General features: G+C 36.5%; 1 protein-coding gene across 2 annotated transcripts in view; it reads left to right on the top strand.

Annotated features, from left to right (window-relative positions):
- Window positions 1-23,778, top strand: part of zfr (zinc finger RNA binding protein) — a 98,888-nt gene extending 75,110 nt beyond the window's left edge. For both annotated transcript variants that reach the window (XM_028805637.2, XM_028805636.2), the window contains 7 exons: window positions 3,283-3,433; window positions 7,726-7,867; window positions 12,243-12,340; window positions 13,323-13,418; window positions 13,849-13,960; window positions 14,145-14,242; window positions 22,929-23,778. In XM_028805637.2, coding sequence (XP_028661470.1) covers window positions 3,283-3,433; window positions 7,726-7,867; window positions 12,243-12,340; window positions 13,323-13,418; window positions 13,849-13,960; window positions 14,145-14,242; window positions 22,929-23,111 — 880 coding nt within the window. In that variant the 3' untranslated portion in view covers window positions 23,112-23,778. The remainder of the gene's footprint in view (window positions 1-3,282; window positions 3,434-7,725; window positions 7,868-12,242; window positions 12,341-13,322; window positions 13,419-13,848; window positions 13,961-14,144; window positions 14,243-22,928) is intronic.
- Window positions 23,779-26,896: the final 3,118 nt, after the last annotated feature.

Below are 26,896 nucleotides of genomic sequence, written 5' to 3'. Positions count from 1 at the left end.
GCAAAAAGAACATTAGGGCTCGTCTCAATTTTGCTAAGAAACATCTCAATGATTGCCAAGACTTTTGGGGAAAATACCTTGTGGACTGATGAGACAAAAGTTGAACTTTTTGGAAGGCAAATGTCCCGTTACATCTGGCGTAAAAGGAACACAGCATTTCAGAAAAAGAACATCATACCAACAGTAAAATATGGTGGTGGTAGTGTGATGGTCTGGGGTTGTTTTGCTGCTTCAGGACCTGGAAGGCTTGCTGTGATAGATGGAACCATGAATTCTACTGTCTACCAAAAAATCCTGAAGGAGAATGTCCAGCCATCTGTTCGTCAACTCAAGCTGAAGCGATCTTGGGTGCTGCAACAGGACAATGACCCAAAACACACCAGCAAATCCACCTCTGAATGGCTGAAGAAAAACAAAATGAAGACTTTGGAGTGGCCTAGTCAAAGTCCTGACCTGAATCCAATTGAGATGCTATGGCATGACCTTAAAAAGGCGGTTCATGCTAGAAAACCCTCAAATAAAGCTGAATTACAACAATTTTGCAAAGATGAGTGGGCCAAAATTCCTCCAGAGCGCTGTAAAAGACTCATCGCAAGTTATCGCAAACGCTTGATTGCAGTTATTGCTGCTAAGGGTGGCCCAACCAGTTATTAGGTTCAGGGGGCAATTACTTTTTCACACAGGGCCATGTAGGTTTGGATTTTTTTTTCTCCCTAAATAATAAAAACCACCATTTACAAACTGCATTTTGTGTTTACTTGTGTTATATTTGACTAATGGTTAAATGTGTTTGATGATCAGAAACATTTTGTGTGACAAACATGCAAAAGAATAAGAAATCAGGAAGGGGGCAAATAGTTTTTCACACCACTGTATAATTAGGGCTTAAATAGCAGGATTGGGAAATAAGGTACTATTCCAAACCATTTGATGTGTTACAAAGTCTTGACCAAACGGCCCACATACCAAAAGGAAACAGTAATGCTCTTAAATATTAAGATTTACGTTTGTGTGGTTTTAGTTTTTTATATTAATAAAAATAAAATATCTCTGGCTTCCTTGAACCTTATTGTGTTGCCTGCCTGCTCAAGTGTTCAAATTTAGAATATTTATATCCCTAAGAAACATATCACCACCAAGTTCCCGTTTTTAATTGTACGTGTTATAGTATCGAAGAAATAGAAATGCCACAAGCTGTACCAAGTTATTTTCTTGCCTGTTATAAAAGATAGTGAAAAAATGGTGTATTAACTGATATCTGCATGAAATCAAGTCAGCCTGGTTATAGAGTGCAAGAACATTGTGCTGAAGTAGGCAGTTTGAATACCAAAAGATTAATTTAAAATGCTTTACGTCTCCCACCAACATAATGCAACTCCTGATTTGCTTTGCATATTTCTTGGAATAGCTGTATTTCAACTGGAGTAGCCAGCTGGCATGTAGATACATAATTTCTAAATCCCAGAGTACAGAGAGGCTGACTTTTTTTTTTAAAATATATCTTGCAAGCAACCAGGTTTTTATTTTTTCCCCACTTCAAATCAGAACAGCATCAGAAAGTCATTGAAAGTTGTAAAGTTGCTAGAGGCTGACAGGTTCCTGATGATTTTTGACATGTCAATAAAATTCTGGCACTGTAACTTACATTTATCAGGTCAGAGAGGTCTTCAGAGCTGGTTCTGCAATTTACTTCCCATTGGCCAACTAGGAAGTGACTTATTGTTTAATCTTTTTGCAATCATTGCTGCCAAAAGTTTGTGAAAGTTTGAGGACAACAGGTTGGTTGAGTTGTGGTAAGAGAGCCATGCAGTGTATAAGATTTCTTCAGAGAAATGTCATGATTGGGTTCTCAATATTTGTAATAAATGAACGCACTTTAACCTAGGTGCATCTATACTAACATTCACACTCTATGTTAACATGCACTTAAGCAACCAGATCAAGATGAATAACCTGATTTCTTAAAAAAATCCGCATTTACATCTTCATAGAGTTCTCCTCTATGAAAATGCTCAGATGTCATTAAACTAAACAAAAGAGCTATCATCGGCCACCGTGAATCCAAAAAATAAGCATGGCCCTTGTAAATTTTCTTGTGCTTTATAAATATGTTTAGTCAAATTGATGCTTTGTGTAGGCTTATGTTGCTGGAATGCACACAGAAACACTTTTATGCTTCTTGTCTCACACTCAGTTCTCATGTGATGATGATGATAATAATAATAATGTAAGTGTTTTTACTTCAATAAGATAAGTATTGTGTCTGGTTACTTTAAAATTTCTTTAACCAGAATTAGGGTTTACATGGCATTTTAGAAATCAAGTTTCTGGGAATCGCTGGGTTATTGAAGCGCATATAAACATACTGATTGTTAGATGCAAAAAATCCTAAACACAGGATGATAATTTATGATAACAAATAATATGATGATAAATGATTAGTGGAAAAGTACAAAATTAAAAAGTAACAAAGTAGATTACAACAAGCTTATTAGTACAGTTTAAATCCAAGGTGAAATTAAAACTAGCAGTATATTAAATCTTGAGGTCAATAAAATTGTTAATTGGTAATGTAAAGTTCTATAATGATCACATCTTACTGAGTAAACAACTTGGAGAAGACCAAACTAAATCACTTTGAGAAATGATTAGCTGGCTGGGACTTCTGTCTTGAAAAGTAAACAACTTGATGTTTTTAGACACAAAGAAGAAATGCAACATGTACATTACATTATTTCATTTTGGTTAGCCTATATTTCATTTTTGTACCAGCTAATGTTATGAATTGGAAATGGGAAATATCAACTTAGTTCTGAGATTTTATTGGGTATTGTGTAGTCTCTCAAATTTAAAATTTACAAATACTGTGTAAACTTAGTATTGCTCTCAAATCATGCCACTTTCATAAGCATAGTACGAAGAAAATTCCTAAAAAGTTGGTACATGCTGTTAAATGTACAGACACACAAATGCTTTCCATATGTCCTAGTCTTGAAAATGTATTTTGGAAGGATGGGCACAATTTGAATGTGGCAGTGTACTTTGTTTTTCATTAGCCAAAGAAGCACCACACACTGTTACGCAATTGGCTACTGTAAACAAACTGAATTTCAGATTTTTTTAAACATTTTTGTTCATCAGTTTTGATGAAAATCTAGCATATTTAGTAGATTACTAAAGTTTTTGTATTTTTTATCTTGTTCTATTTTAAATTAGATGAGTAAATTGGGTCATTGTTTCTCTTGTTTAACTCTAATTTTTTCTTTTACTCTTCCTAAATAGGGCCTTGAAGGGTGTAATGCGTGTGGGAGTTCTTGCTAAAGGTCTCCTCCTAAGGGGTGACAAGAATGTGAATCTTGTGCTTCTGTGCTCTGAAAAGCCTAACAAGAATCTACTGACTCGCATTGTAGAAAACCTCCCTAAGCAGCTTTTGGTATGTGTGTTTTTAAATGTTTGTTTTTTTGTTATTGAAGCTACTGGCATCAGCTCGGTATTGCTGACTGAAAATGCACCTGTAAAATGCTAAGAAGAAAATGAGCTTGGTACAAATTTAGTAAAAGCATGTCAATTGTCATTCTTATCATAATAGAATTTAACAAGCCTGTCATCTGCTCTAATATGCCTCTTGTTTTGTCAGGTTGATCATTGAAGAGTTGGGAGACCCTGTAGTTAGAATTACCTTTAGAAGGCTAGATTTTTATTTATCTTCAAAAACTTGAATGGAGGCAATTCATTTGTTAATTTACAAAAGGTTTTTAAAACAATTTGTTTACTTCGAAATAGTAGTTTGCCCCTTTTGGGGAGGAGGGAATGTGATAAATAATTCCATAATTGTTTTCTGAAAGCAAAGGCTAAAAAATCTGAGGTTAATGACTGGCAAAAATTTCCATAGCCTAAATGCTTTTGAAACATTTATTCAGGGTTGAGAAAAGCTTTGGAGATTTTAGTACCCATAAAACCAGGTTGTGGATAAACAATTCCTTTCTAAAAATCTAACATGTTGCCAGCTTAATCAAACGTGTAAAGGTTTTGCTCATCAAATTACATAGCCAAAAATTACAGACCCATTTTTCGGACATTTTTCTCTTTAACTTCAGATGTTACAAGTCAAATTTTTATTTTAAAGCTTAAGTGCGTTAAAGTGAGCTTTGCTGTTATAATTGGGATAGCTTGTAATGTAGAAAATTTATTATTTAATATATAAATTTAAAAATATTACTTAATTCATTTAGCAATGGATTCAATACAAGAACCAGGAAATCGCCATTCCTCTTCACAGAATTTCACCAGATCATCCATCCTCTCTTGTTCACCCTCTTCAGCGTATCCCACAGGTTTTTAATGGTAATTAGGTCTGGGGACTGAGATGGCCTTTGCAGAAGCTTGATTTTATGTACCTTTAACTGTGTTTTTGCTTTGGACATTTGTTTTTGATTATTGATCCAGTGACAACCCAGGTTTAGTTTCTTGCCAGAGGCAACCTAATTTCAACTTTAAAATCTCCTTGTATTTCATGGTGTCTGTGATACCGTGTACTTTAATAGCCCCGCAACATCACAGAATGTCCACTATTTTTAACAATGGGGAATGGGTTCTTTTCGTTATAGCCATCCTTCTTTTATGCATAACTCACCTTAACACTAGAATTACCAGAGCCTACGAAAAAACTCATAGATCCGGCCCACCTTAAATCGCTTCTTAAAACCGTTTAAAACCGTTCTCACCTTTCTGCCCGCGTCTTTTGTCATCTAAATGTACTGATAAAGACCTGCTGCAACCATCCGGCTATTCCATCCCCCCACCGACTTAGAACGTACACGAACTTCTCCTAGCTCATGTCTTGATTTATTATCTGGGAGTGAAGTGGAGTTTTAGAGTGGAAATAATAAATCGTTATTTGGAACACACACATTTCATGTGTGTTGTGTTTCTACAGTAATCTGTGTAAACACATTTTTAAAACAGAAACGTTTTTTATATTCTAGTAACAAATGACAAAATGTAGGCATAAACTATATAATGTATGAAGCCTGAAGTCCAAATATCAAAGAAACACTTTCACAAAAGGTACAAAAAAAAGCCGCCGCCAGAAAAAGCCGCCTTAGTGTGCGACATTGACACTCATTTATTATCACTGCCACTGTGGTGCAACAGTATCAGTTGCTGACTGGCAATCCGAAGGTCATGAGTTCGATCCTGCATGACTCCCTTTTGAGAAGTGAAGTGTTCTTATTTTTACTGTTTTAGAATAAAGATACACCCCACCTGACACTGCTGTTTTCACATAAAGATGCGCTATAGCTCTGCAGTGTATCACGATACATACGACCACGTGTTTTTTTTTTTTTCCCCCCACAATCTTGCCAGTCTCCACATGTTGCTGTATGCTGTTTCTTTTGTACTCCAGGACATGCAGAGGAAAGCATAGTAAAGAGTAGTAACTTCAGCGCTATATGCAATCATCAGACACTCCATCTGATACTGCTGTTTTCACATAAAGATGCGCTATAGCTCTGCAGTGTACTTGTGACTGCATTGTTGTACCAATGCTTGCGAACTGAAGTGTCTGCATGCACTTTTCATGGCATTACAGTGTATTTTTTGAGCATGCCCATGTTGCTCAAACACAGGAACATATGTTGGTGTAAAAGTATAACAAAACAAGTGCACTTTTATTCAAGACTATAACCGAAGAAAAAAGAAAGCAAGTTACAGTAGGCGATTGATATGACAGCTTGCGTGGTGCAATGCTAAGAACTGCTGATTTCCATTCCGTGCTATATAACTATTAACTGTTAACATTTGAATCTGATGATTGCATATAGGGTTGGCTTATTCAGTGTGCGCAAGAACATGCAGGTGGCAAGTTGCTGCGTGCTACAACACACATTTAAAAAAAAGAAAGAGACAAATATATGTGACATTTTGAAGAAATCATTTTATGACGTGAATAGTACCAATCAGAAAACATCGTCGAAGTAATGCAATATTATTTGAAAATGAACAGTGTCAGGTTGGGTGTGAAGTTATACTGGCACTGTTTGAGTCAGATCAGAAGCTGAACAAGCTCCTGTTCTGACTCTAAGTAAAAAGCATGAATTAACAGAAATAACCGCGATTGACATTTTAAACTTAACGATTTACAGTGCATACCAATTTATAACTTTTATGTCCGTTTGAGGAAAAAAAAAAAAAACACTTTCTCCAAAGCTGGGAATTGAACTCGCGTCTCTGTAGCATGGCAGGGTTGCTGTGCTCCAAGTCAGCAAATTTTAGCGTTAAGCCACGGAAAGTATTGTTGCATTCTTGAACCTTTTGTGAAAGTGTTTATTTGATGTTTGGACTTCAGGCTTTACACATTCTATAGTTTATGCCTACATTTTGTAACATTTATTACTAAAATATGAAAGTTTCTGTTTTAGCAATGTGTTTACACAGATTACTGTAGAAATGGAACATGCATGAAATGCATGTATTCCAAATAACGATCTATTATTTCCATTCAGTCACTCCCAGATAATCAAACAAGGCATGAGCTGGGAAAACTTAGTGAACGTTCTGCGACGGTGGGGGATAGAATAGCCGGCTACTTGCTGCTCGTCTTAATCGGCACATTTAGAAGACAAAAGAGAGGAGAACGGTTTTAAGGTGGGCCGGATCTACGAGTTTTTTCGTAGACTCTGGTAATTCTAGTATTAAGTGTTTGTTGCTAAAAAGCTCAATTTTCATTTCCTTTGATTGCAACTGTGTTCCATAGTCAAAGTTCTAGTATCACATAGCAATTTACAGGCACTGATGTTTCTGGTTAAATGACAGGAATGGCTTTTTTCTGGCATACTTTCTTAATAATCTCTCATGTCTGATGGTAGTTTGATATTTGGTCTCCCCAAGATACTCCCAGGCGCAAGTATAGTGCTCTTTGGGATTTTTCCCCCTCTTAACCGTCCTGCTCTCTGTGCAGTTGGAGCAAAGTAAACTTGGGTCCTTTTGCAGGCAAGTTGGTAATAGTTCCAGCTGATTTGAACTTTTTAATTATTGGTCTTACTATAAATATGGGCATTTTCAGACGAGTTTTCAGACAATTTTTTTTTTTTTTTTTAAAATAGCCATTCCCTAATTTATGAAGGTCAGCACACTTTTCTCTCATTTGAATTGCATTTTTTAGCTTGCCCATGGTGATCAGTAAATAAGGAAATTAGGCCTGTATGCCACCTCATATTTATACACTGGTGAAACAGGAAGTCATTGGATTACTGCTTGAAATTTTCTACACATTATGAACAACTTAAAACATCTGATGTAAATGGGAAGAATGCTTGAGTTAACCCTTCGTTCTTAATTTCTAGCAGTGCCAATAATCGAAGAATGTGTAGTTTTGTTAATTGTTTCATGATGAGGGATATTTTTTTTTCTCAGAATAAATTATATCAAATAAAGGTTGGATTTCTCATTTTTGTTTATCATGAACTTAAAAGTAATTTTTTTTTGGGAACTTTTTTACCTAGCTTAACAAGTGGTACCAATAATTGTGGAGGGGACTGTATAACCTCAGGGTAGCACTGGTGCACATAGAAGAATGTGTCTGTTGGTTTCAAGTTGCAAGGTGCAAAATTGAACTGTAGTCACAAGGTTCTTCTAATTTTACTACCTCCTGTTAGCATCAGAGGGGACAGTGTTTCTATCTTTATATAATTGTAATTGAAGTCTTCTTTATCTTTTACACAGCTTGTAACACCGGAAAAATATGAGGTGAAAAGCTCAATACAAGAGGCAGCCATAATCTTAACAGCTTGTGCTGAGCCAAAAATGCAGGTGACCATTACGCTGACATCTCCAGTTATCAGAGAGGAAAATCCCCGTGATGGAGGTTGGAAGAGAAATTTAAATTTTATATTGCTTACACAGTTGCATAACCTCAAAAGGAGGCTTAAAACCCCTCTTTGAACCAAAGAGCAATTATGCTGGCACAGTCTGAGCTGTACTGATTTTTTTGTTCAATAGTAGTTTCCTTTTTGCATTTGATAAATGATGAAGTGCAAGTAATTTAAATATGAAAAATGTAGTAAGTTTAGAGAACTGATTTGCTACTTTAGCTTTTTTAGCACTTGGTTTGTTTTTTGCAATATGAGCACTGGCTCAGTCCAGGAAGACCCTGTTACCTTCAGGTAGCCTTAATATTTAAAAGCTAAAACAGTAACAGTATGTGTTACTATTGTTGCTAAATCTTAAATTCATAATTTGAACAAACTTATGCAAGTTTTCTGTTCTGTGCATGATCTGAAAAAGACGTGAAGGGCTACAGCATTTTAGTTTAGTTATCTCCAAATATAAAAAGAATAAATTTCTCTGTTTTTAATTTTACAAGTACTGTAGCTGCATTAGTCTTTATAATATCTCAAGAATGTTTTTATATGACAACCTTCATGCTAATAAACTAATTCAGTGTTACCAATCTAATACTTCACATGGTTTAAATCATGCTGTTACCAGGTTCTAGTGTAGAGTGTATGTGTACTTATTTGCAAACTTCTTTTTGATTGCTCTTCTTGTGCCAGCAGATGCTCAGTCTTTCTTTTTTTTAAAAATAATTAACTATGCTCTCAAAGCTATAAAAAATTAAAAGCATGAATAGTGTTTTGCATTCTGTATGTTATAGGACCCAGGTAGGATTAATTTTTGTTTCCTGTGAACTTGTATACTTAATATCCTGTTGTAGTAAGGTGCTGTTTTGTGTTTAAATGAAGATAGCCTTTGATTAATATGGACCATAATATAAATTGCACTAACTCAATCACGTATCACTTTATCATTTTTATGGCTTGAGTTATTTTACAGGGAATATTTGTAAAAGAATCAGTTACCTGTTAGTTTTGTATTGAGAACAATGGCTTTCCCACAGGAAACAAATATTATTTTTGTCTGGTGAGGGGGAAAATATTCACCATTCTGAGGTTTGGTTATGAAAGTGCTCCCCTGGGAAAAACAATGCTTACTTAAAAATCTGCTTGACAATTTCTAAAGAAAACTAAAGCATCTCTAAGTCTGTATAGTATGGTTAAGATTTCAAAGTCTACTAAAAGCCCACTTTGTATTTTATAAGATGATATAAAAACAAGAGTATTCTTTTTTTCTTAACTGCATAAACTTAACATTCTTGCTTCATTTATATCCCTTTAAATCCCATATCTATGCACTTCATTCTTTTAATTTTGTAGACATCAGCTAAAATTCAAACTTAAATAATACATGAACAGTTAAACAACTTAATCACTGCAGTTTTCACTTTCAGTATGTGCATAAAACAAAGAAAGCTGATATGAGGGCAACTTTCTTGTCACAGCTTATTTTATTAAGTATCTTTTGGCACTTAATGCATTCTGGGCATTGTGTAAGTTAAGTTTTCAATATACACCAGTATTTAAATGATGTAATGCTACCAAAATGTGGCAGTTACTACAGATATTCCCAAGCAGCCTGGCCATTTTGTTGCTTGAGACATTTGATTTTATCCACGCATTTAAAATTTCTCAATTGATTTGTCCCCTTTCTTTTAAATTTTCAGTGTCACTCTGACCTATCCATCCTCAATAGTTGGTGCATCATTTGTAATATTGGTATGTGTAATGGACATGAGCCTGAAAGGGCTGGACGTATTAATACTGTTAGTTTCTTACCTCTGGATTCTTTTACACGTGCCTGTTTTATATTTAAAATAAAAGGATCCCACATTACATTTGTAACTTAAAATTTTTGAATGGCCCGAGACTCTTGGCCTTTTGAAGTTGTAGTTGCAGAAATCACCAGTGTGCATTGTGTGACTTTTTTTTAGTTTTTTATCTAGAAAAATTAAATTAAATGAAATGCATTGATATGAGGTTCATAAGGGTAAGTGTCAAATGCAAAAATTACATTATTGGGCTTTAATAGAAGTATCTTGAAAGACATTATTTAGCATGGCTTTCTGAAAAAACCTTATCCAGAATTTGGGTTTAGTGACCATCTCTGGGATATAAAAAGCTATGAAAACGTATATGCTAAGAGGTATGATACTTGCTGGGAGATTTCACAGTTCTAGCAAGACATTTGTAGAATGTATTTTATAGACCTATACTGGCTTAAACGTTTTGTTCAAAGCCTCCTTAAGTCAGGATTTCGGAAGGATTTTTGACCAAGGTTTTGTTCAAAGCACTTCGCCATACCTACCATTTTGTTATTTTACAAGGGCGGGAGGTCACACCAAGCTAGTATCACTTGAAGCTTATCATGACATGCAAAAAACCTGTATCAAATTAAATAGTGCAGTGTTCATACTAACAGTAGCTTTGTAGGTATTTTAGACATTTTAAATGGTCTGGTGCTGGGCTACTTCTGTGTTTTTGTGAAAATTGTAATTGCATACAGATTATTTTCCAGTTTACTTTTTATTTGGTCTTACAGTTTTTCATGGACTTCATAATTGAATGTGTTTTACCCATTGTAGGAGAACTTTGTCTGGTAGATTTTAAAATTCCTTGTCTTAATAGGGTATTAAACCGAGGATGTGATTACTTTCTATTATAAACTTTCATTTCAACATATTAATGTACTTTAAAGTATTTCAGATGTTTCTGTTTAAAAAATATTTGATGGCTTGCATGCTATTCTGTTTTGTAGCTCAAGGCTAATGGACACAGCATTTTTAAGTTTTTTTTTTTTTTTTTTTTCTAGCTCTCTTTAGACAAAACTTTTATAGACTTTATTAGAGCTTTGGGGTGGGGGGCTTTTTAAGGTTTTCAGAAGAACCATATTTGCTTTCCTCATTTTTACTTGTTTTACAATAAGAGAAAGTTACTGCTGAAAAAATTAATAGAATGTCTTTGTAGGCATTCTACTGTTTTAATTTGTTACCAAAATTATGTTCTCACATTTACACACACATGATTTACCAGAATATGCTGTGTTGCAGTTCAGTTTTGGACACTTTTACACTAAAGCTTTAGCTTTGAACTTGAATTTAATTTTCAGCATTTTATGCTATAATTTGATTAATCTTTCATGTATGTACACTGATAGTAAGGTTTTTTTTTTAGTTTTTCATAGATTTTGCAACTGCCTTGCTGCAATAGCTTCTACTTACTTTAATATTATATACTGAACATTCCTATTCAAAATACAATTTCCTAGTATTTTAATTATCAAAAATCTGTTTACTACAGTTTCTCAGCCCTTGTGGTAAAAGTAATCACCCTCTCAATTTGCGCTCTAGTCTGTGAAGAGCTACATTTAGCAGTAGCCTTATTTTTTTTTATAGATCAGGCTCATGTCACATAATGTTTGGTGGATGATGGTTAATGTTCAACAACTCATGTGCAGTAACATCATACATGATTAAGGATGAGGCAGGTGAATTAGTTGTCTCTGTAAGGTTAAAATATATTTATTACTGTTGCATTATTTTCTATGTACGCTTCTGTCAGCATTTTAATGCTATCTGACTATAGCCACATTTTCAAATATGGAGTCCATTGTAAACTGTTTGGTTTTTTTTTTTTTATTATATATTTTTCTTTTGTTAAGTGTGAACACAGCACTTGGAAAAAATATTTGATTAACCTCTTACCTGGAGAATGTTTGTTTTGTTTGTTTGTTTTTCTTTTTAATGTATATTACAGGTGAAAATCCAATTAAAGGCTGGACACTTGCGATCATCAAATAATTGCAGTAATAGGAACTTCAGTGATACAATCTTTAGGAGGTTAATCGTTATGTTAAAGATGCAAAAATCCATTAATCAGAGTACTTAATCATAATTTTATAGACTTCCATCGTAATATAAACTTTATGTATAATAGAGCACTCCATAAACATTTGTGTTTTAGAGTATGTGGCTTTTGCCATGTGAGAAAAGAAATACTGATCTAGATGCTCATATGGATTTTTGTCAATGCTCTTTGTGTTTTCTCCTAGTGAGGTGTGATCAACAGTCCATAAATACATATGCATATTTGAGATGGTGACCTTTGAATAACTGAGTCTAATTTGAGGCAGTACTTTCAAAAAATCAATGTCCTTAATGTGACAGGACTAAACTTTTCTCAATAGGGGAGGGGTATTATCATATTGCTTATTACCTTTAATATCAGTTTAGGTTTATCTGGTGTTTGGTATGTATGGCATTGTGTTTCTGTTTTTGAAGCGGAATTTCCCTTACCTGGTCAAACACCCATTCCTCATCATACTTTGACAATTCAATCCATTTTTAGATGTAACCTCGGGTATGGTGAAAGACCCAGCGGACGTCTTGGACAGGCAAAAATGCCTTGACGCTCTGGCTGCTCTCCGCCACGCTAAGTGGTTCCAGGTTCGGAACATCATTTTACTTTTTTATTGTAGCCTTATGAGAGCCTAAGTTTTGTATATCTAAAATGAGCCCTTAAGGTTGTAAAATGCCCCATGTTAACAATTACCATAATCATTTTATACTGCTGATATATCCAAGGATGCCTGAATAATTAGAAAGTTTCACCAAAGTTGTGTGCATTTTTTTAAATGTATTGTTGTTTATTTTTAGTTGTTTATATACAGTATATATTTTTTTAACCCCTCGACGCCCTAAATACTTTTTCCCCCTGTTTTTGTTATTAAATATTTTTTTCATTTTATCTGGTCATTTGAAATTATTGGATAAGGCATCCTTGTATGCTTAAATATTTGGCATGGTATTTGTGTTTTTTTTTTTCTTTTTTTTTTTTTCTCCCCAGTCTGTGTTTATTTTTGGTTATTTTGGTTTTCTCCTTCCTGTTTGTTTTGCAACATTATTCCATAAGGCTGCAGAATATACTGGCTTAAGTGATGTTTTAGAAATGAGCCTTTTAAAGTTCATTTGTACTATAAACACTCTTCCTTCCCCTTTTTATTTTTTTTTTTAAATCGGGAATAAGAGGGCAGGAAATTTTATTTCTTATTTACTGTGAGATTGCTCTCTCGCAATTACACAGAAAAAGAGAATTTCCTTTACCCTTTTAGTCCTTACCCTATATTTTTTTTTGTTTTTATTATGTTAAATATGTATATTGTAACTATGCAGCAGGCCAAGATTTGTAAGGTGGAAGGAAATTTGCTTCTTTTTCCTCTTACAAATTTTGAAGTCTGTTACTAACTGTGAGGTAAAATACTGCTGTGAATGGCAGCTGATCTTGTGGAACCAGAAACATGAAATTAAAAATGTTAAGCTTCCATTGCTAACAGTAGTGTTAAGCCTCTTAAAAATGCACTTATATGCTCCTCTTTTTTCTTTCTTTCTTTAAACTACCCTGATTTAACATGAATTTGTTACACTCAAGGCTAGAGCCAATGGACTTCAATCCTGTGTGATAATAATCCGTATTCTTCGTGACCTTTGTCAGCGTGTCCCAACCTGGTCAGCATTTCCAAGTTGGGTAAGTCCACTGTCCATTTTCCTGTCTCTAATAATTTATTAAGGGGGAAAAAAAAAGATCAAATTAATGAGCACGCGTGGAGACTTTTTAGTTATGGCAGTGAAATCTTTTTTTTTTTTTTTTTTTTGCTACATTTACTTCATTTTTATTTGTACATACATGTACACAGAGACACACGTGTTTGTGTTTTGCCTTTTCGTCAGGCAAATTAGAGGCAACTCTAGCAAGCTGTTCATTTGCTTGGTTTTCTTTTTTACACTGTGAGTTAACATATTACTTAGTAGTTTTATCATTTTTAACATGACCTTCCTCCTAAACTGGTTCTGATGTGGGCCATTTTAGTTGCCTGAATAATTTTCATTGAGGAGAAAATGTTTTTTTGTTTTCAAATGAATAACTGAAATACTGAAATGTTTTCCACACAACGTAGGCAATGGAACTGCTTGTTGAAAAGGCTATAAGCAGTGCATCTGGTCCTTTAAGCCCAGGGGATGCTCTGAGAAGAGTTTTTGAATGTATTTCTTCTGGAATTCTTTTGCCAGGTTAGTCTGGTCATGCACTAATGTGAGTTTATTCAATATGATCTATTGCCTCATGCTTCGTATTTCCATTGCTGTGTGATATTATTTCCTGACCTTTCTGATTTAATATAAAGTAATCTAGCTTTCTCGAGTTTTCTGCTAGAACTAACATAATAAACTTTTTTTTTATTTTGCACTTGTTTAGGTGGTCCTGGTCTTATAGATCCCTGTGAGAGAAACCCCACTGATACTCTGAGTTCAATGACAGAGCAACAACGGGAAGATATAACCTCTAGTGCCCAGGTAATATAACCGCTAATAGACAATTTGTAATATGTCTTTATTAAATAGTGCAGTAAAAATAAAAGTCAGAAAGTTTCATCATTGTTTATGAAGTGTATTTAATCCTGCTTGCACTAGATTTCTGGAGTGTTTTTCTGTTTCATTAGTTCTATTGGCAGGCTTACTTTAACCTGTTTTTTTTTTTTTCCAAAAATTTAGCTAATTGGCTAGATTTTGTTAAAGTGTATCTGCAGTGAATGTCTGGGTTTTTAAAATTTATTTTTATCACATTACAATGATTGTAATCTTGTAAATGTTCATCTTGTTTGGTAGTAACATTTAGTAACATTTTGGATGTACAGGAGCCTCAGTGTTTTTTTTTTTTTCTATGCATTGTGTTTCAAGTTGTGATATTTGTTATTAAATCTTTGGCATGAGCCTCATTTTCATTACTTTGTGTTTAAAAACTTGAATTACTTGAATGTTGTTTCTTGCATTCCTCTTATTTCTTCTGTCTCAAGTTTCAGTTGCAGTGTAATTTCACTTTAAACTTCCATAGCTGAAGTCTTCATGGCATTTTCTTTATTTCCATGTTGAGAATTTTTTTTATGGAGCTTAGCTTTGAGTAATTTACCAATTCATGATCTATATTAGAAATCTCAGAAATTAGTTTTGGATGTCTTATTTATTAGCTTTTTTTCTGTGGGTAACAGATTATTTGCCCCACCCATATAATTTTAAGTGTTTCTGGGGGTTTTCTCCCAAAAATCTCTCCATAAATGTATTAGTTTGTAAAAATGTGTGTTAATGTTGAATTCAAATTACTAACATTCACTTGCTAATATATTCTTGAGATGAGTTCTTAGGTAAATAGTTTATCTCATATTAGAGTACTATGGGCATGGTGAGCAGTAATATTATAATATTAGCAGTGAGGTAGTCAAATATTCTGCAACTCTGGTTCACTGGGATAACTATCTTTCAGAATGTGAGTGCAGGGACCTTTAAGTGTCAGGCAGATTGAAATCCTTAAAGTTTGAAATTATTAAGGCTGTTCTAGTATTTAAATCTAAAGTAAAATCCACAAACATGAAAGCTATGGATAGGTGAATAATACATGGAAAAAAATGACACTTGCATATTTTACATAGTTCTCAGTTGCTGAAGTATTCTAACAGTTTCAATTATGACAGTGTATTATTGCCCATCACATCTGTTATGTCTATTTTTATTATCCTTTTTTCCTCAAACCTGTCATTAGAGAACCATGTCTTTGCAGTGTGCAGCCTCATTAGTGAAAATAAAATTTAGTAAATTACACACTAGAACCCATTTTGCCTTTTACATAAGGCAGAAAGCCGAGAAGTATGCGTGATTGCTTTAGTAATATGATAGTTTGGTTAAACCACCCAAGTGGTGCAAATATTAGTCAGCCTTTCTCTAACAAGGAGAGCAAAATTATAAATTTTTATTATTTCACATTGATTGTAAAAATTACCACAAAATATGAATCCTACAGATCTATGCTAAGCATATTTAAAACAAAAAAAATCATGAAAAGGAAAACAAATGTGGATTTGCCATATACATTTTGAAAGACTTTTGAGGATGTATATAGGCTGCATTACCTTTTTCTTTTTTTCCCCTTAGATGTTACTGAATCACAAATGGTCAATAGTTTTATTATAGACAATGTACTGTTTATTTTTTATTGACAAAAGAGAGCAAATACACAGTTTTTGGTCAGACATTAATGTTCGAATACCAGTAGTTTGAGATGTTTCTCAGGTGGGGAGGGTGTGATATTTTAAATGGTTGAGTGTAGTGTTTTTTTTGTTTTTTTCTTTTTATTGCATTGGTTTGCAGGGTCTACCTCTGATACAGTGACCTTCATATGTAGATTTGATTTTGATTCTGTAAAGACCATTCAGAGCTGGTTTATACTTTATGTGCACCCAGTCATCACAATCACCTTTCCTGGCAGAATACTGACTATTTAACAGTGAGGTATTCCACATTAGCTGGGATCAGTATGAAAATTAGTTCAGCATCCATACAAAAGGAATTGTTGATGACAAGGCACAAGTCTTGCTTTATATTTTGTGTTCCTTTGCAGTTAACTGTGGATTCCGATGGTTAAATTACTATATCAGCAATAGTCATGCTCAGATATAAGTGTCCATTTGGCTCTGTGTCAGATTGGCTTTATTTCCATCAGAGTACTCAAATCATTGCAGTCAAGGCTCTGTGGGTTGGGATTTGGGTCACCAGTATGCATACTTTCACTGATGGTTACCACAAACCGATATTAGTCTCTGCAGCCTTGTTTAAAGGTGCCGCAAGCAGTTCTGCTCACTCCCTCTCCTGTACAGCAGTTTAAAAGCTCCATGCAGCTGTGCTGACATAACTTCACCGGGGATCCACTCATCGTTGTTATGCCGGTGTTTTGCAGCGTTCAGTCGATACTTCATTGCGGACCACCTCACACTTGTCATTCACATGATGGTGCTACAGTAATCCCTCGCTATATCGCGCTTCGCCTTTCGCGGCTTAACTCCATCACGGATTTTATATGTAAGCATATTTAAATATATATCGTGGATTTCTGCGGACAATAGGTCTTTTAATTTCTGGTACATGCTTCCTCAATTGGTTTGCCCAGTTGATTTCATACAAGGGACGCTATTGGCAGATGGCTGAGAAGCTACCCAACTTACTTTTCTCTGTCTCTCTTGCGCTGACTTTCTCTGATCCTGACGTATGGGGATTGAGCAGGGGCCCCTGTTCGCACACCTAGACGATACGGACGCGCGTCTAAAAATGCTGAAAGATTATCTTCACGTTGCTATCTTTTGTGCAGCTGCTTCCTGAAACGACATGCTGGACGGTGCTTCGCATACTTAAAAGCTCGAAGGGCACGTATTGATTTTTGCTTGAAAAACAAACTCTGTCTCTCTCTCTCTATCTCTCTGCTCCTGACAGAGGGGGTGTGAGCTGCCGCCTTCAACAGCTTTGTGCCGCGGTGCTTCGCATACTTAAGCCAAACAGCCCTATTGATTTGTTTGCTTTTCTCTATCTCTGTGACTTTATATGCTCCTGATGCGCACTCCTTTGAAGAGGAAGATATGTTTGCATTCTTTTAATTGTGAGACGGAACTGTCATCTCTGTCTTGTCATGGAGCACAGTTTAAACTTTTGAAAAAGAGACAAATGTTTGTTTGCAGTGTTTGAATAACGTTCCTGTCTCTCTACAACCTCCTGTGTTTCTGCTCAAATCTGTGACCCAAGCATGACAATATAAAAATAACCATATAAACATATGGTTTCTACTTCGCGGATTTTCTTATTTCGCGGGTGGCTCTGGAACACAACCCCCGCGATGGAGGAGGGATTACTGCACATGACTTTTGATTAGTTCTTCTTGAGGGAAAGCTAATGCGGTATAGTAGGATTGAAGAAATCTGTTGTAAAAGGAGAGTAACGGCTCATCAACTATTTACACCCGCGGATCAGTTTATATATAAAAAAAAAAAAAAGTAGTTGTGTCGTTGGTGATCTCTTAGAAACCCAGGATCACATCAAGGGGTTTACAGGTAGGTCTTGAACCGGTCAGTCTCGGAGTGCAGGAGTCAACCATCAACTGGGGACTGCACAGCTTTATTTGCTTTATATACAAGGTCATGAAGGTGAAGCCTTTCCTTACACACACACACACACACACACACACACACACACACACACAAAAACACCACGAAGCATGACTCAAGTTTGCTAGACAATATTAAGGTAAAGAACGGTGTAATCTAAAATGAGACAAATGCTGTGCTGTTTGGCCACAATGTAATATGTGATGTAAACCAAAAAAAACAGCCTTTACTTGAAAGGACCACATACCATCTGTCAACCATGTAGTGTTAACATTATACTGGGGAGTGCATGCCTTATCCAGTAGCAGTACTGCTCTGATCATGTACCATTTGTATAGGCAAGACAAAGCAACATAACTGTGCTGCTAATTTGGTTACGTTTAAGTTGGATCATCTTACTGCTGTTAATACTCCTATTATTCCTATAATAATAGGAACTATTCCTACTGCTATAATTTCTACCTTAGCATAGTCTATTATGTTATTTACTAGACCATTTTTTAATTTTGTTTCCAGATTAAGTAGCTACAGAAATGAGTTCAAATCTAAAATGGTGCAGTTACTAAATATGAAAAATGTGACCATTTTTTTTTCTGTGAAGGGAAAGTCAAAAAAAGAAACGCATTGTTGCTGGCATTTTTTGGTTTTGTAAAGGTATTTCACTCCTGATTAGAGCTGCTGCCTCTCGGTCCTGGATTAGAATCTTCGCACGTCCATGGTCTGTGTGATGTTTGCATGCGTCTGTTTGCAGTTTGCCCCAACTACTCCAGTTTCGGACCACATCCTGAAGATGTGTGTGTTTGTGTGGTTAATTGTATTGGTCTGTCTACCCTGCAGTGTACTGTTGCCCTCAATTAAGGTTTGGTGGACTGTCAGTTTCAATGTCACTATTCAGATATAGTTTGAATTCATTTGGAAAAAGAAAAACACCTGACATTTGAGCATGAGAGAGAGCGGTTGTTTTTAATCTTGCACAAATCTTCGACATTGTGTTACACCAGGCATGCTGTGCAGCACTGCTGTATTTTGCAGGTCTGTTTAGCCCGTTACATGATCTTGAAAGGTTACACTGTATCCTCTTAAAAGTGATCTTGTGTTTCTTAAACAGACTTCTTTACAACACCATTTAGGACAGTTTGTTCTATAGTACTTCTTCTCTGATTTTTGATGAACAGGTATAACAGATATTTGGCTAATTTTTTGAACCTATAAATATCTTTCTGCCTTTGATCCTGTTTTTAGTTCACTTTTAAACCTCCGTCATACCTAGCAAAAGCTGGCTTTCTGTTTCACTAATAACAAAGTAACAGCCATGTTTTTGATCTTTTTTATTACAGTGGCGTTGTTTGTTTTAAAGAGGATTTTGAATGCTGTCGATGCCCTTTTAGCTGTCTCTGCCAATATACACTGCCTGACACACACTTCCTCTTTTAGATGACTTTTGAGTTAACAGTAATGTCTAATCTTCTTACATTGGTTTAATGAAAAATAATGAACGTTAACTTGATATTATTTTTGGTGCTTTTGTAAAATCAGTAAATGTACCTGTTTAGTTTAATCCAGATATCTTCCACCAACTTTTAAAACCAGCTATAGCTTACACTTTTTACAATTTTATTTTATGTTTATTAACGGATTATTTTCAAACTTATTTTTACAGAGTCAAGTCACTGTGATTTAGATTGTCTATTGAATAATTATAAGCTTGGAGTACTTAAAGATCAGTTATTTAATTTCTAAAATAGTCCTAGTGTCCTAATTTATAAACTGCTCAAAAAAATTAAAGGAACACTTTGAAAACACATCAGATCTCGATTGGGGGGGAAAAAAAAGTTCTGCTGGTTATCTACACTGCTATGGACTGGGCAATGTATTAGGAACGAAAGGATGTCACATCGTTTGATGGAAATTGAATTCCACCCTCTTCTGTAGGTTGATAATTTTAAAGACACCTTGAAAAACAAATTGAAAAAATGATGCGGCAGGCTAATCCGTTTTGCTGAAATTTCATTGCAGCAACTCAAAATTGTACTCTGTAGTTTGTATGGCCCCCACGTGCTTCCGGCATGCTCCTAATCTCCTCCCAGATCTGCACCAGGGCATCGCTGAGCTCCTGGACAGTCTGAGGTGCAGATTGGATTTAGGTCAGGCGAGAGTGGGGGCCAGTCAGTGGTATCGATTCCTTCATCCTCCAGGAACTGTGCATTCTCTCGCCACATGAGGCCGGGCATTGTCGTGCATCAGGAGCAACCCAGGACCCACTGCACCAGCATAGGGTCTGACAATGGGTCCAAGGATTTCATCCTGATGCATAATGGCAGTCAAGGTGCTGTTGTCTGGCCTGTAGAGGTCTGTTTGTCCCTCCATGGATTTGCCTCCTCAGACCATCACTGACCCACCACCAAACCAGTCATGCTGAACAATGTTACAGGCAGCTTAACATTCTCTGCGGCTTCTCTAGACCCTTTCACGTCTGTCACATCTGCTCAGGGTGAACCTGCTCTCATCTGTGAAAAGCAAAGGGTGCCTGCCAGTGGTGTACCTGCCAATTTTGGTATTCTGTGGCAAATGCCAGTCGAGCTCCATGGTGCCGGGTAGTGAGCACAGGGTCCACTAGAGGACGTCGTGCCATGAAGTCTGTTTCTGATTGTTAGGTCAGAGACATTCACACCAGTGGCCTGCTGGAGGTCATTTTGTAGGTCTCTGGCAGTGTTCATCCAGTTTCTCCTTCCCCAAAGGAGCAGATATCGGTCCTGCTGATGGGTTAAGGACCTTCTACAGCCCTGTCCAGCTCTCCTAGAGTAACTGCTTGTCTCCAGGAATCTCCTCCATGCCCTTGAGACTGTGCTGGGAGACACAGCAAACCTTCTGGCAATGGCATGTATTGATGTGCCATCCTGGAGAAGTTGGACTACCTGTGCAACCTCTGTTGGGTCCAGGTATCACCTCATGCTACCAGTAGTGACACTGACTGTAGCCAAATGCAAAACTAGTGAAAAAACAGTCAGAAAAAATGAGGAGGGAAAAATGTCAGTGGCCTCCACCTGTTAAACCATTCCTGTTTTGGGGGTCGTCTCATTGTTGCCCCTCTAGTGCACCTGTTAACTTCATTAACACCAAAGCAGCTGAAACTGATTAACAAACCCCTCTGCTACTTAACTGACCAGATCAATATCCCAGAAGTTTCACTGACTTGATGCTATACTCTGATTAGATAGTGTTCCTTTAATTTTTTTGAGCAGTATACAAACAATAGATTGACAGTTAACTTTGTCTTTTATGCTCAAGGACCAGAAATCTGCATAGTTTGTCAGGTTGAGGTTTAACATTTTTAAGCAATGAGTGATTTTTGTCTGTGTTTTATATACATTACAGGCAGCACAGAGTGTGTGTAGTTCCATTTGTTTCACTTTGTACACACAGCTCTTCACAAAAATGGAATTATGTGTCACTTTGCACTGCACTGGTAATTTGTGTGTAAAACCACAGTGCACCAGTTATAAGCACTTCAGACGTATTACAAGCAAACAAGAAGAAATAGCAGAAAAAAATATTTTCAAAAGTGCGTAAAGTACAAATGTATTTTATACCAAGAGCTTTTAACCTGTGCTTGAATATATTTCAGTATTTGCTTATTTTTAATTTGACAGTCCTATTGTATTTAGGGGTATCATTTAATTTCCCCTGGACTTAAAGCAGTATACAGTATTTACTGCACAACTGTTAGCAATGATTAGTACAAACTTTATTAAACCCAGGTAAAATTTTCAAAATTAATGAATGTTGTTCTTAAACATATATTCTTTTTTTAAACTGGGGTTTTTTTATACTAAAATGCACAAATTTATAATATTTTAGTCCACAATGTTGTAATGCACTGTATCAGTGAAGTAAAGCTTATTTTTGTGTTGAATTAAGAAATTTTCGTGTAGTTAATTTTCATGTACTGTTGAACTTCTTTCCTTAATTGAAGATGCTTTGAAGGCTTCTTTCAAAGAAAGAGTTTCAGAATCCAGAGATATGGCAACAGTTGACAAATAGTTTTTGTTAGTTTTGGGGAAAGTGCTTTTTTGTGCACCTTGGTGGGGGAATAAATGCAAAAATTCAATTTTATATTTCTGTACCTTTTCAATATCCAAACTAATGATGTGTTACCACCTTCCCCAGGTCCTCAAAATCCATGCTGTGGATGCACACATTTGCTTCAGATATCCGTCCTACCAAATATGACCTGTGTTGGGTTATTCATACAGGCACCTACTTTCAGGCGCAACTTCATTGAATGTGTCGACATGCTGAATGCAATAGTTTTGTTTGTTAATACCTTAATATTGTATTAATTCCTTGGACTAAAAGTTGTGCCTACAAGCTGCACATTTTATATTGAGCTATGTGGCACAGGTAGAGGAAGCTTTCTTTTGAAATCTTACATTCTTGAGCAATATGTTAAAATTCTCGTTGATCTTTTTTACCAAGTGGTATGAGAAGAGGAAATATAAAACAACTCGCATCTCCTGAGATTATTCAGATAAATACTGCCTCAAAAGTGTATTACCACTGAAATGTAAAACAGTCGTGCATTGAACAGTATCATTCTACAAAAAACAACAACAAAAATCTCTTCACTTTATTTTTCTAATCCAGTTGCAAAATAGTGCTTTATTATAAACCAGCACAGTAGAAGAGTGCTCAGACATGCTTCATAATTCAGATTTTGCATTAATGGCAATCACTTTCGAACAGAGCACCTTGTTATGAAAACTGAGCAGTTGGATAATTATGGTGTGTATTTTATGTTTCATGTAGTTGAAACTTTTCCTTTACTCGAATGGCAATGCTGCCTCTCCAGTATGATTTTTATGGTCTTTGGGTCCATAGACTAAACCTCCTGTATGCCAAGAAGGTTGCGTAATGCTAGCAGTCATACTAGTGTTTATCAATAATGAGTTACTTGTAGAGTTTAAAAGGGAAAAAAAAAAAAAAAGTTGAATGCTTATTCAGAAAAATTGATTTGAACTTCAAGTATTTGACTTAATTTCACTGCGTTTTCTTTTTTCCAGTTTGCTCTGAGACTGCTCGCATTCCGTCAGATTCACAAAGTTTTGGGAATGGATCCTTTGCCGCAGATGAACCCTCGTTTTAATGTGCGCAACAACAGAAAAAGGAGACGGGACAACAGTGATGGTGTGGATGGGTTTGAAGGAGAAGGAAAGAAAGACAAAAAAGACTATGATAGCTATTAAAAATGAACCTTGTTAGCTACTTCAAAGCAACACACTAATTTAAATTGACAGTGTAAATGGAGTTATTTTGTGTTTTTACAGTTGTCCTCCCTTGCCCTCCACCCCTTTGACTACTTTGAGTTTGTTTTGGTTGTGCTGTATGTAGTAACACCACGTACAGAAGTGTAACTCCCATTCTAGTTCAGTTTTTTGAAAATTCTGATGGATACAAATATAAATCACTTGAGTGTATAAAAAGGAATGTATGTCTTGAGTTGGATGTAAGAGAAAAGTTTAATTTTCTAGTTTGCACCTTGTTCAAGGGAACAGTTTTTATTTTTCGGATTTATTAAATCCTTCCTTTTGGTCTGCAGAAAATGTCTTTTTAGTGAGGGATATATATTTTTTTTTTCTACATTAAAAAAATAGTATGGGGAAGTATTCCATGTGATGGTTTTAAACCCATAGTAATTTACTTCCTGTACCTAAATTATGGATTTGTTTATTGCTCGAAAGAGAGAAATAGAACAGTGGCATTCGACAGTCATGCAGGCAGCATCACTTGTGTTTTGTTTTTTGCTTTTATTTGTAATTCCCTGAACCGTTTTAAATGAGTTATCAGTCTTTCATGAAAAATCACAAGTGTGTGTGTGTGGTTGAATGTGTCTGAAATTTGACATAATTTGATTTTAACAATTGTCTCATCTTGGTGTTCAAGACAATGGAAAGCATCAAAACACTTGTGGCACTGGTGTAGCCAAGAATGGAGAATAAGACATGGATTTGCAGAGATTATTTTGTGTTAGTGAATTTCTTCAAAACTTGCTCTAAAATATAGTCTTGCGGTAGTTGTTACAATGCATAGTGCAATCAGCACCTTTTTATGATTTACATAAAAATGCATGACTGTTAATTTCTGTTGTATTAAGGCTTTTAAAGTTTGATGTTTTTATTTCATAACTGAAATTTATTGCCTAGTTCTCCTCTTTGGTTTAAATATTGCATAGTTCTATAAAAACTAGTGTGCCCGTGACACATTGATTGTCACTGTAGCATTTGTAATTGCAGTTTCAATGTAAATCCATCATTTATTCTTTGCTTGTCAGTCACAGTTGAAGTACTGCTGCATTACAATTGGCAAATAAAGTTCATGAAAAAACATTTTGACTTTTTTGATCCTTTTGAAAAAATAAAACTGGCTTAGTTATAACGTTATAAACTAGAAATATCCTGAGGTTTCTAACTCCTGCTTTTAGGATCCTTTGATTCATAATAATAATAATTAATAATAATAATTGAATTAAAAGGTTGTCATTTTACCAGCTTGTGGATAATAGGAGTGCGATGCAGATTGCCAGATATTCCACAATACTTTATTATGACTTTTTTCAAATTTGACAGTATTGCATGTTTTGGACTGATCAAAAAGTTTAAACTATATCCATGCAGTAAAAATGTCTTATTTAGATCCTGTTTTTTTAAAAAAAAAAAAAAGTGGAGTAATTTTAATCTGCTATAATCTCTTTTGATTTATTAGAGAAGTAAGAATGTGAACACACAACCCGTCAACCACTCTATCGTGTCATCTTGCCTTTGGTTAATTCCATGTGAGATGAGCCCCCAAAGATTTGTAATGTCCATGTCTGCCAGTACTGGCAACTAGAATATTTCATAATGCTAGTGATTCATTTTAGTATATAGGAATGTGTTTAAAATTCTGGGGTGCTCCAAACATGTATGTTGATTATAATGTACTGTCTTCACAATAAATGATTTACTGAAATTTCATACATAAGCAAATGTGTGCAACACCGTTTAGTTTGCAGGTTTTGGTAAAAGTCTTATGTTAACTGATAGTGGAGGGAAAAATGTACTGTGATGTGCCTCATTACCATTATTTATTTATTTTTATTTGTTTGAATTTAAACAGCTCTCACCAGTTTCACTGTTCATCAGTTTTCTGCAGTCAGGATGTTTGTCTCCACCTGAGCAAAAAGTAGCTGCAGTTAGAGCTGATGTTTGTCCTCCATCTCTCTTACATGACAAGGTGAAAGTCCCATAGTCTTTCTTTTTGATTGCATCTGTTTGTCCATCATGAGAATTTGACGTTGACTGTGTTTCTGCTTTAATGTGTTTCTGCCACCTGGAGGTAAAGACCGTTGTAGTTTGTAGTGTTGCCAGAGTAACATTAATTTTCTTGTAACAATGCTTACAAATGACATTTTCATTTTGCAAATACCAATAAAATTCTTTGCTTTTAAATTCCCACAGGTTCTCATGCATGCAAAAGAAGAAAACTCAGTTATTATAGTTTACATCCAGATAAATACTGTAGTACAATACTGTACTGGTCGTCTTCATCTTCTCCTTATAATTAAGAATTACTGTATATACTCGCGTATAAGTTGGGTCTTGAAACCTGAAAAATCGATCATAAAAATCAGACTTTGACTTGTACGCCCGTTCACAAATGTGACTTTTTTTTTTTTTCTTTCATCTTCTTGCCTCCTCCAATCTCACATCAGTTTCTCAGACACATTGAATTTTGTTACAGTAGCGCAGTTACTGGAGTTCCTGGAGGTGGGGCTCGATGGCGAGCGCCTGGTGGCCGGGCCTGCACACATGGGGCTTGACTGAACACAGCCCGAAGAGGCAACGTGGGTCCCCCTTCCCGTGGGCTCACCACCAATTGGAGGGGCCAAGGAAGTCAGGTGCAGTGTGAGTTGGGTGGTGGCCGAAGGCGGGGACCTTGGCGGTCCGATCCTCGGCTACAGAAGTTGGCTCTTGGGACGTGGAATGTCACCTCTCTGAAGGGGAAGGAGCCTGAGCTAGTGCGCAAGGTCGAGAGGTTCCGGCTAGATATAGTCGGGCTCACCTCAACACACAGCTTGGACTCTGGAACCAATCTCCTTGAGAGGGGCTGGACTCTCTACCACTCTGGAGTTGCCCCCGGTGAGAGGCGCCGAGCAGGTGTGGGTATACTTATTGCCCCCCGACTTGGAGCCTGTACATTGGGGTTTACCCCGGTGGACGAGAGGGTAGCCTCCCTCCGCCTTCGGGTGGGGGGACGGGTCCTAACTGTTGTTTGTGCGTATGCACCAAATAGCAGTTCGGAGTACCCACCCTTTTTGGAGTCCCTGGAGGGGGTGCTAGAGGGCATACCTTCTGGGGACTCCCTCATTCTGCTGGGAGACTTCAATGCTCACGTGGGCAATGACAGTGAGACCTGGAAGGGCGTGATTGGGATGAATGGCCCCCCCGATCTGAACCCGAGTGGTGTTTTGTTATTGGACTTCTGTGCTCGTCACGGATTGTCCATAACGAACACCATGTTCAAGCATAGGGGTGTTCATATGTGCACTTGGCACCAGGACACCCTAGGCCTCAGTTCGATGATCGACTTTGTGGTCGTGTCGTCAGACTTGCGGCCACATGTCTTGGACACTCGGGTGAAGAGAGGGGCGGAGCTGTCAACTGATCACCACCTGGTGGTGAGTTGGCTTCAATGGTTCAGGAGGATGCCGGTCAGGCCTGGTAGGCCCAAACGTCTTGTGAGGGTCTGCTGGGAACGTCTGGCAGAGCCCCCTGTCAGAAGTAGCTTCAACTCCCACCTCCGGCAGAACTTCGACCATGTCCCAAGGGAGGTGGGGGACATCGTGTCCGAATGGGCCATGTTCCGTGCCTCTATTGTTGAGGCAGCTGACCGGAGCTGTGGCCGTAAGGTGGTCGGTGCCTGTCGTGGCGGCAATCCCCGAACCTGTTGGTGGACACCGGCGGTGAGGGATGCTGTCAAGCTGAAGGAATCC

The sequence above is a fragment of the Erpetoichthys calabaricus genome, chromosome 7, assembly GCF_900747795.2.
Source record: "Erpetoichthys calabaricus chromosome 7, fErpCal1.3, whole genome shotgun sequence".
Taxonomy (NCBI): domain Eukaryota; kingdom Metazoa; phylum Chordata; class Cladistia; order Polypteriformes; family Polypteridae; genus Erpetoichthys; species Erpetoichthys calabaricus.
This window is presented reverse-complemented; position numbering and strand designations above follow the sequence as displayed.